Genomic DNA, 11,029 nt, shown 5'->3' on the forward strand with positions numbered 1-11,029 from the left:
AAACAAGTGAACCACATAATGCAGGATGATTCAAAGGTCAAGGCCACATGGAATATCTTCTGAATGAAAAAAAAAGATACAAGTGAGAAACTTTGTAAAACACTTAGATGGGTGAAGAAAAACTTCTTGGCACTATGATGGTGCCTGTAGACCATCTTGGTGGTAGCTATCTTGGATTCAGCCCAAGAAACTTCAATAAAAGGAGGAATTGGGGTACATGATTTCTGTAGAAATTGATAGGTGTAGTAATTTTTTTAATATCGGCAAACGTTTTTGAGTTATGGATGATGTTATGTTTAATTTTAATAAATTTCTTATGTTGAATTATGTGACATGGAAAACACTAATCACATGTCTTTTCGGGTACCAGAAGATGCAGTTAACAATCTAGGATTTAATTGAGATCATCTTGATGGTTGGTAACAGAAGATCACCTGTGGTGGCCGTGGCTTTCAGTCAAGAACACCCAGCAAGGCAGCCAGTGAGTGTACGAACTGTTAGGAAACTGATTCAGGAGTTCAAAGAAACTGGTAGTGTCCTGGGCAAACCGAGAACTGGAGAACTTGACTCACACTGTGCTCCAATGTCAGTCTCCTTGTGCTTATCGGTGGACTCTAAGTAATAACAGCTAGCACAGCTGTCGACATCTGGGAATCAGAAACAATGCTTGAATGACCAGTTATCAATTTGTGGCAAAAGGCTTTTCCCTATCCATCTAAGTGTTCAACAAAGTTTCCTATTTGTATCTCTTTCCATTCAGAAGTTATTTCGGATGGCCCTAACTTTTGACTCACACTATACTATTTGATGATTGAGCATTATAGAAAATTGAACATAATTTCCAACAGATGTCATATGCTAATACACATGAATGCTCTGGGTAATATCATATGGGCAGTGTAGATAGAAAGGATGCCAACAGCACGATCTCAAAGCTGGATACAGCCGGACAAATATATGCAAAGCCACCGTAACGGGTCCTGAACCAGAAAAGACCCCAATCATAATATCAATGTAGATAAAGAAGATGGCAGCATCCGTGGTGTGATTAAAAGTTGCTTTTAATTCCTCCAAACGATAAAACGTTTCGACCTCAGCAAGGTCTTTTTCAAGTATAAAAATGACACCCACATGCAACATTTAAATACAGACACCATATAGTTCCCACACCAATCATAATGATGGTGACACCACTATAAAATATACACAGATGTTCCTTGTGTACTAATCACAATATGGTTAGTAATTACCAACGGATGCTGCCATCTTCTTTATTTACAATCATATGGGCAGTGGTCTTAATCGATAGAACCTACATCTCCACTCCATACACAGGAGGCTGGTAGTGAAATCCTACAGGAAATGCTTAGAAACAATAATGTCCTCTAGAAAGCCATAATACTTAAAGAACTAAATTGTAATACAATGAGGACTGGAGCCCCCACTGATCATTGAAATGGACCAGTGCCAACCAAAAACGGAAAGTTTGCCATACATGCACAACCAATGTCCACTACAATAAATAGGAGTTACCATAGAGCAATACATTGATGGTCAGCATGATGGGATCAGAGGGGGTACAAGCAGCCAGAGCCTCCACCAATCAGATTTCAAAGCATCCATTATCAACCTGTCATAGAAGTCATTTTTGCACAACGTCTTTAAGTTTGAGATGTTAAAGTGCAATGTTGTAGAATCAGACTATAATGGATCTGCTATAAGGTATCTTGACTTTTCAGTCTTTATTAATTGAAACTCAGAATTCACACACATTTCATTTTTTATGCTATATTTTTGAAGTTTTGTTTGAGCTAGAGTCAAAAATGAATCCAGCAGGAAATGCATAAGGCCTTCCTTTAGGTTTTCTATTTCTTTTGAACCCACGTTTGGCTATTGCTCAAAAACCTACAAAAAAAGCTGCTACAAAACTGTTGTATTTTTCAAAAACATTGCCGGACGCGAAACCACCTTCATGGAGATTCATTGGAGGATGCAGCAATTTAAAGGAGAATATATGTGTGATTTAGTAGGCAGAGAATAAATAAGAGTATAGTATTGTAGAGATTTTAACATCGTAGTCATGTTTGGCTGTGTTATCTCCCTCATTAGAAAAGGGTAATTCAAGATTTCTAAAGAAAATCCATATCAGAGTAAAGCTCACATTGATTGTTTAATCCACCAAAACAAGCTGACATAGCTGATCAATTAAATGAATTTCAAGACATTATTGAAACACATAGAATGCTATAACACCAGGATCCTCACATGACATGCGATAAGAGAGAGAAAAAAATAGAAAAGACACATATCATACACAAAGCTAGTGGAATATGACACACAAATCAATACGCTCAGAATCAGATAACATATACAAGATAACATATACAGATGCATTCAGAAAGTCTTCAGACCCTTTTACATTTTGTTACGTTGTTCCTCGTATATATTGAAAAAAATGCAAGTTTCCCCCATCATTCTGCACTCAGTAACCAAATGGATAACCATGGAAAGTGCAGCCTACTGCACACAAGCGGAAAATCATTGCGATTTTCCACTCGAGTGATTAAAATTTTGTATGCCGCGATTTGCTGTGATTCTCCGTGGTGAGCCTATCATTAATATACGCTCATCGTGGAGACCTTTTAGTACTCCCCCTCCATGGTGGAATATCGCTAGCGATATTCCGTTGGGGCTGTGGACAGGCGGCCGTAGAGACTTTAAATTCTAAGCATGATCAATGAATGTAAAGACATAAGGCATAGATATAGGTGGTGAAGACATAGCAATTCCATACAAGCCCTGATGTCTCTGCCAAGAAGACACCAGCCATATACAGTAACATGGTGTGGTGGGAGCCATATTACAGATTTTGCATTAGGGCCCAAGAGTTTCAAATAACCCCTCTGAAGAGGTTCCTTAATAAATATGCCATAGGGAATTGCTATTATGTTTTTCTCATTCAATCAACATAAAATGAATTGCAAAGTTCCATTCATGAATAGTAAGTAACCATAAAAAATGATATTACCTTGTAGTTTTTGTTGATTCCTGTTTATAGATATCAATGATATTTTCCACTAGAAGATTTCTCTGTAATCCATATACCCCATGTCGATCCAAAACCACTTCATGTCTGCAGGATGGACAGCGGAAGCGACCTCCTGTTGCTACAGTATTTCCTCCTCTTGTTGGTAAATATGGATTGGAGGCCTATTTAAGAAGAAGTGCAAGACATATGTGTCATAAGATTAATGTCCACATTGTATTTCGTAGATCTAGTTGGGGAAGATTATATACTAAAGAAGGAACAGCTGCACATATGTGTAAATCTATAGTTTGATTGCATGGAAATGCTATAGTAGCTTTACAAAGTAATCAAATGTAAGAATGTAATGTGCTATTATTAGTCCTTTCTATAGTATATTTAGTAGCTCAGAGGACAAAGGCAGGGGTGGGCATAGCATACCTACACAGGGGCTCTGTAATCAAAGCTGCCCACAGCCCTACTAGACAGAAAATAAATGCTACCAATTGTTTACTTCATTGTATGTAAATTACTGATTTAATTATTTAAGGCCCATCTACACGCAAAGATAATCTTTTAAAGGACTGAAAGATTAAAAGAAGTTGTGGTCTATTTGCATAAAGTGTTAATGGCCATTAATGGCCATTAACACTTTATCATTTTCAATTGCATCTAAACAGGCCTCCATGAGCTGTTTGCAGAGCCCAGTGTGTGATTAATCACAAGCCCAGCTGTGCACACAGCTGCATTGTTCTGCTTCTGGTTGCCGGCAAATTATATTGTTATCTGCCGACTCCCGTGGAGATAACAGCATGCTGTATATTGAGAGACACTTTATCTCTCAGTGTCTGCACAATAGATTTTAAGTTCACCTTAAAATCATCATTCAAACGAAAAGTGCACAATAGCCGCGTTTAAATTTAACGATTATCGCTCATTTTCGGTCAATTGAACTTACTTTTGAGTTACAATCAGTTAAATTGATAAGACATTAAAGGAATTATCAGAAAAGATTTCTATGACAAGCAGTTCACTCCCAACAAACAAGGGGACAATATATTTTTCCAGGGGCCCGATGTTGTCTATGGCCACCTCTAAACAAGGGTATTCTATAAAAACGGGGAACAGATGAACAAATGCACTTTTAAACTCTGACATTTGTCCAGGAGCCTTCAAAACATACTAAAGGAATATTCTGAGCATTTAGCCTCTTGCATTATTGATGACCTATGCTCAGGTCATTAATAGCTGCTTAGCTCCATCAGGTGGTGTCAGCTCCTGCATTCACTGCAGTGGGGCCAGACATCCACATTGGGGTTGAAATTGAAAGTGCAATAGAAGGGTTTGCTCTCATTGAAATCAATGGGAGCTATACCTTCTATTGCACTTCTGGCTCCGTCCACAATGCTGATGGAGCTGTTAACATCTGGACCCTCACTGCAGTGCAGGAGCTAAGATCAGCTGATCACCAGGGGTCCCAAGTAGCATACCTCCACGATCAACCATATATTGATAATAGGTCATCAATTTTGCAAGGGGTTAAATGCCTGGAATACTCCTTTAATGACTAGATAAGAAGAAGACAGTCCATATCTACATCCTCATGGCTGAATTTTAGAGGACAAAGTATTGGATTCGTTATTTGAGGTTATTATTTAACAATATTTCTCACACAGAGAGAATGCCAAGCTTGCCTAAATTTTCTGGGACTTTTAGGATTTTTTTCTATTGATGATCTATGCTTAGGACAGTTCATCTATAGATGATCGGGGGAGGTCTACTGCTTGAGATCTCCGCCAATCAGCTGATTCCCGCTGCGCCATTACTTAGCTCCGCCCCCGTCTTGCCCCCTCCTATTGCAAATAGTGGCAAGGGGAGGAGAGGGGGCGGGAGCTCAGTTCCTGCTCCTGGCTCTTCCATCCTCCTCCACCTGCAGACAAGGACACCGTATATCGGCCGGGCGTGAAAACCTAAATATGTGAAATTTGCTGTGGATCTGCAACTAAATCTGGACAAAATGGTGCAGAACGTGATGTGGTTTTTGGTGCAGATTTGCTGCAAATTTGTTCCACTACTGAAAATCCACAGCAAATCTGCTACTAGTGAACGCACCCTTAGACCGCTTTGTAAATCTCCCTTTATTGTTACGCCTGTTTGCTCATAGTTTATTTTGCCAGCACATCTTGTTCTGTCCAGACTAGCCAGGGTTAACATCTCCTGCGCCTTCCAGTCAGGTTAATTACCCTGCTATGTGTCTGAGTAGTGTGCTGGTGATTGACAGGTCCATCTACCTGTCGGCTCCTCCCACCTTCCTATAAGATTCAGCCCATGCTGCCTGGGAGGGGCCGATTACTGTCCAGATTTTCAGTTGTTCAGTGTTTGCTGAGTAGCCCTGCTGCTCTGACCTGCTGGTAACCTGGCCCTGGTACTTTGTGCCATTTCCTCAGTGTGCTAGCCAGTCTGCCTCTGTTTGTATCCTGCTTCTGTCAGCTTGTCTGCTAGAGCTCGCTGTTATCAGCCATGGTTTTTCCAGTGTGCCTCTGTTTGTATCTTGCTTCTGTCAGTTAGTCTGCTAGACCTCACTGTTATCAGCCAGGCCTTACCATCTGCCTCTGTTCTGTTTGTATTGTTTTGTGTTGTTTCTTGTCATCTGCCTTTCCTGTCAGTGCTAGTGGGTAGTAGTCTCTTGCATAGGTATGGCAGGCCATGCCCCCCCCCCCCCCCCAGTAAGCGTAGGGTCAGTGTTGGCGGCCCGGACATGCCCACATTCAGGGCTATCTCCAGTAAGGGTCAGTGGCGTGGGTGTAGATCAGGGAGCCCCATGCCGTGCGTGATCTGATTGGTTGCAGAGCTAGATGGGCTGCAGGTCCTGGCAGCCCACTAAGCTCATGCTGTAGCTGCAATGTAGGGAGCCGTGCACCTGGGTTACTTACCGGCCCCCACTGGAGGGCCGCATTTGGGCTGCTGATATACCCTCCTGGCCGGCACCCCCTAGCAATGCACAGACACCTGCATCGGCGTTTGTTTGGCGCCCCCGCTGGACCCCCGCTTTTGCTCAGGTCAAAGCGTGTCTCCGCCAGCCGCGCAGAACAAGGCACCCTGCTCTGTGTGACATTGCACACCGGGGTCGCCATGAGGTAGACCACAGGAGCATCAAGCGTCTATGCCAGCGACTCGCTGAGTGTCCTCCCCTCCCACCCCACCTTCCTTTACCCCGGTCGGCATGTAAGAGAACACAGCGGCAGCCCTCTATTAAGTAAGCCATGCCATCCACCCACAGCATCAGAACAGGAGAGAGGCAGCAGCGGAGGCAATACTTCCACACATGTACAGCACATGGCCAGCCCGGCAACTGCGGCGGGGGAGTGAGCGTTACAGACACCGTGCTGCATACAGCAGAACAAGAAGGAGAGCTGGGAGGCCAGGGAAACAAATGCTTAGATGCTGCAGGTGAGCTGCAGCTAACATACGGAGGGCTCCACTGTCACTTACCACGGCACGTCTCCATCCACTTTACTGTCTTCCACGACCTCAGTTCCTTGAGCCAATCGGGAGCTAGGGGTGTGAGAGGGGTGTTCCTTCTGTCAAACCCCTAGCTTCCAGTGGCGTCAAGAAACACTAATACCCTGTTACTGTATATATGTTGTATCAGATCATTTTAAAACTTTAGATTGGTGGGGGGCCCACAATCTTAATACAGCCCCAGGCCCATGGCAGCATTAATCTGCCTCTGGTTGGTAGCAACCAAAAATAGTCTAAAAAGGACAACTGGCCAAGCTGTGACGTGGTTATGGGTGCCTAAAGTACACTGATGCTTCTTGGGAGTGAAGTCTAGCCTGTATGATCTAATCCCACAGAAGAGCTACAGTAGCACAAAATGATTAAAATGTTAATGCTGGCAGTGGTAGAAAGGTGTCAGAACACACAGAGCATCTCAACTTACTGCATATGGGGCTGTGTAACCACAGACCGCTTAGAGTGCCCACGCTGACCCCTGTCTACTGCCAAATGTGCCTACATCACGCATGTGAGCATCAGAACTGATATATGGAGCAATGGAAGAAGGTGGCCTGGTCAGAGAAACGACACTTTTCTTTTATATCACTAGGATGGTCTGGGTATGTGCACACTGCTTACTTGGAATAAGACGACACGAAGAAGACAAGCTAATAGACTCAATTTCATGCTGTGGGCAATGTTCTGTTGGAAGAACTTGGGTCCTGGCATTGATGTGGATATATGCCACATATATCACATACACCACTTTGACATATACCACCCACCTAGACATTGTACAGACCAAGTACACCCCTGCCACACTGCAAAATTGTCCAGGAATGATTTGAGAACATGACACAGAATTCGAGGTGATGACTTGTTCTCTAAATTCCCCAGATCTGATTGAGCATCGGTGAACCATCCTGGAAAAACACATCCAATCCATGCAAGCCCATCCTTGCAACTTTAAGGACCTAAAGGATTTGCTGCTAACTTCTTGGTGCTAGGTACCACAAGATACCTTCAGACATCTTGTGCCGTCTGTGCCTGATTTGGTGGCGCAAGTGGGACCTACACAATATTCAGCAGGTGGTTTTATTGTTACAGCTGATTGGTCTATAAATATAAGCCTAAGAATCTATCCTGATGGATCCCTTTCTATGGGATCTTAACAAGCAAACAACATGTAGGAAAATGTTAGTCTCATAAAAGTGCATTCAGATTGAGGTCATCATTTATTTTTATTTTACATTTACATTTTCCAGCTCCCATAGGAGTCTATAGAGAACACGCACCAAAGATAGGTCAGGTCCTATCTTTTCACGCATCACGGACCTTTAGATGCGCATTGCACTCGCATGTCCTATCTTTGGCAGGTGTGAGTATTTTGTGTCTAAAAATCGATCATGTGAACGATTCTATAGGAAAGCATGGGTTCTTATAGAAGCGATCTTTTTGCCCGCCTATTCTGCAATAAAAACACACTCGTCTGGACGAGGCCTTAAGCCCGCTTTCAGTTGAGTATATTTTCCATCAGTATTCCATCAAAATTTTTCTGTCCATAATGGATCAACACTGGGGGGTAATAGGCTGAACTGGATGGACGTGTGTCTTCTTTTGGCCTTACATACTATGTTACTATGCAGAGCTAAGCAGGGGCGTAACTATAGAGGATGCAGGGGATGCACTTTGCACCCGGGTCCAGGAGCCTTAGGGGGGCCATAAGGCCTCTCTTCTCCATATAGGCAGCCCAGTGCTATGAATAAAGCATTATAGTTGGGGGCCCTGTTACAGGTTTTGCATTGGGGCCCAGAAGCTTCAAGTTACGCCTCTGGAGCTAAGGTTAATCTATGAGTCTAATCACATGGCATATGAAATATGCACATATTTTAAAAATGCAACATTCACTAGTTTTACCCATTTTAAGAATGTAATATGCCCATGGAAGTCTATAGACAGTAATTAAAATATGGGTGCATCCATCCGCATTGTGTCTGTATTTACATTTTTGGTATTATTTTTCCTGTACAACATTCAGATCCATTGTTGTTCAATAGAAAACAATACCGATGAATTCCAGTATGGAAGCAAATACTGATGCTACAGTGATACATCTTGTTTCATACTACAGTATGTCTTTATTACGGATGTTTACAAATATGCTCATGTGAAACTGGCATAATGAGTATATAAAATAGTCATCTCTTTGTAGACTGCACACAATATAGACCATGAAACATTCTGTAGGTCTCTCAATAATCACAAAATATTTCTATATACATTTTGTCAAATAAAGCAGTGCAGTTTTTGATGATTTTTTTTCGTTTAGTCAAAACCAGGAATTGATTCTATTAAAAATGATAAAGCCAAGGCTCAGGCCTAGTACCGACAATAACAATGTTATATTTCCACTACGTTTTTTCTGCAGTGAAATACATGTTAGGCCTCATTCACATGAGCGTGGTTTTAGCGCATTATAGGCGCATGAAGAGATCACGTCTATTAGGAACAATGGTTTCCTATAAAAGCATTTACATGAAGGAATTTTAGATGCGCCAAATACTTGCACCAATCAAAGACAGGACATGTGACTGCAAACTCGCATCTAAAGGCCCATTTGGACAACAATTATCTCTCAAAATTCATCTCAAAGGCTGCGTTTTGAGCAATAATCGTTGCGTCTAAACACGCAGCCATCAAGCACTTTTCGTTCATTGCTCATTTCTAGCCAGCTAGAAATGAGCGATGAGCTTATCAGCACTGCACGCTGATATCTCAGAGGGTGGTGCTGATAGCAGTCTTTCAGCTGGTATCCTGCTGGCAGTTCTCAGTGGGACACCAGCTGAAAGTGCAGAGAACAAAGCAGCTGTTTGCATATACAAAACAGCTGCATTGTTCTTGGAGCTATCGCAGTGGTATCCCGCTCTGTCTGCATTAGCTCTTTAGTAGCTAATTAGCTTCTCAGATTTATGCAAAAATGATCGCTGAAAACTTTGATTTTGATTTTTGAGCGATCATCGTTCCATGTAAATGTGCCTGAAGGTCCGTGCTGTGAGAAAAGATAGGACCTGACCTATCGTTGGTGCGTGATGCATGGGAGTTTCTATAGACTCCTATGGAAGCTGGATAACACGCACCATGCACGTGAACGGCCAATGTCACAGCTAATTAAGCTCGAGACTTAATAGCTGGAAATCACCCATTTATGCGATCTTTAATGCAGTATAGCCGTGATCTTTTCACACGCCTATACTGCGCTACAACCACATTCGTCTGAACGAGGCCTCATACACAGATGCTATGTCACTGGAATTAGAATTTTAAGTATTTGAAGCTATTTTTTGGAGATAGCTGTGTTAACAATACAGCACACCTTTTTAATGCAGTTTTGATGTGGGATTTTTTCATGCGGCATCATGATTTCAGTTCTAGGATGGCTTTCCTAGCAAAATGTCTTCGAACTTCTTCTTGAAGAAGAAGCAACTGTGATTGCTGCAAAACTGCATGTACTAAAATTTGGTTTTATTGCAATTTTTTGCTGCACCACAATTATAAGTGCGCATATGATTTTACACTTATTTGGAGCCAAGACAGCCTACATGAAAGCTGCACAGTAGGATCAAGACCATAGTCATCGTCTAACACATAGAAACTTGAAAATCATCCAATTTTATGAAACCAATATACCCATTTTGCAGTAAGACATATTATTTATTTATAACTTATTTGATAATTTACTTAATTAGAAGTAATTAATTATGTTTTTTAATTGATTCATATGCTACTAAAGTTCTTTAGACACCAGTATATAAGCCCCAATGTTCTGTAGTTAACGCAAATCTAATTTTCTTTTCGGTTAAACCCAATACTGTAGAACTTTTCATTCTGCATTTATGTTGTCCTATTATACTGATACGTCTTGTGTCTTACCTGAAATATGTCACTGGCGCACTTCCTGCAAAGATTATGCTGACAAGGAAGGATTACCACTGGTTTGGAAAACATTTCTAGACATATTGGACAAATAAGTTGCTTCTCCAAGTTATCCATAGCTTGCTGTTCTTTGCTCAAGGACTGGTAAGACAGAGAGGTGCTCATCTCCTAGCAATTCCAAGGAGAGTAAACTCTAAGAGAAATATGTTGTGCTGTCAATTTCCGGCTTCGTTCTCTTCAAATAATTCCTGGACTTGTGTGATCAAATGTCCTATGGGTTTCCTCAGCTGGATAACATTGTTTAAAGGTTCACTTGAAGAGCGTTCAATCTGTTTTTAGTAGCACTTTGTCACATGTTGCCATACTGCTCTGCCCATATATGAAAGTGACAGAGGGATAGATTCAGACAGGTGACGAATCCCAGGGATGTCTGTAACACATTCCGCTCTGTGGGAATAGGGAGGGCCTGAGCAAGTGGGCAGAGAGACATCTGGAGAGGAATGACAGCTGTCACTAAATGTGTCTCAGGGCTGGGAGCAGTGTTGTGGCAAAGTGTTTCTAAATGCAGAACTG

At 41.9% G+C, this 11,029-nt stretch overlaps 1 protein-coding gene across 2 annotated transcripts in view; it reads right to left on the minus strand.

Moving 5' to 3' along the window:
- TRIM55 (tripartite motif containing 55) overlaps positions 1 to 10,747 on the minus strand; it is a 120,475-nt gene extending 109,728 nt beyond the window's left edge. Inside the window, exons 1-2 of one of the 2 annotated variants that reach the window (XM_066578270.1) lie at positions 10,454 to 10,747; positions 3,029 to 3,210 (exon numbers count right to left, since the gene is read on the minus strand). In XM_066578270.1, coding sequence (XP_066434367.1) covers positions 3,029 to 3,210; positions 10,454 to 10,621 — 350 coding nt within the window. In that variant the 5' untranslated portion in view covers positions 10,622 to 10,747. The remainder of the gene's footprint in view (positions 1 to 3,028; positions 3,211 to 10,453) is intronic. The other variant, XM_066578271.1, reaches the window with a different exon arrangement.
- Between the last annotated feature and the right edge of the window lie 282 nt (positions 10,748 to 11,029).

This window comes from Eleutherodactylus coqui, chromosome 9, assembly GCF_035609145.1.
Source record: "Eleutherodactylus coqui strain aEleCoq1 chromosome 9, aEleCoq1.hap1, whole genome shotgun sequence".
In the NCBI taxonomy this organism is placed as follows: Eukaryota; Metazoa; Chordata; class Amphibia; order Anura; family Eleutherodactylidae; genus Eleutherodactylus; species Eleutherodactylus coqui.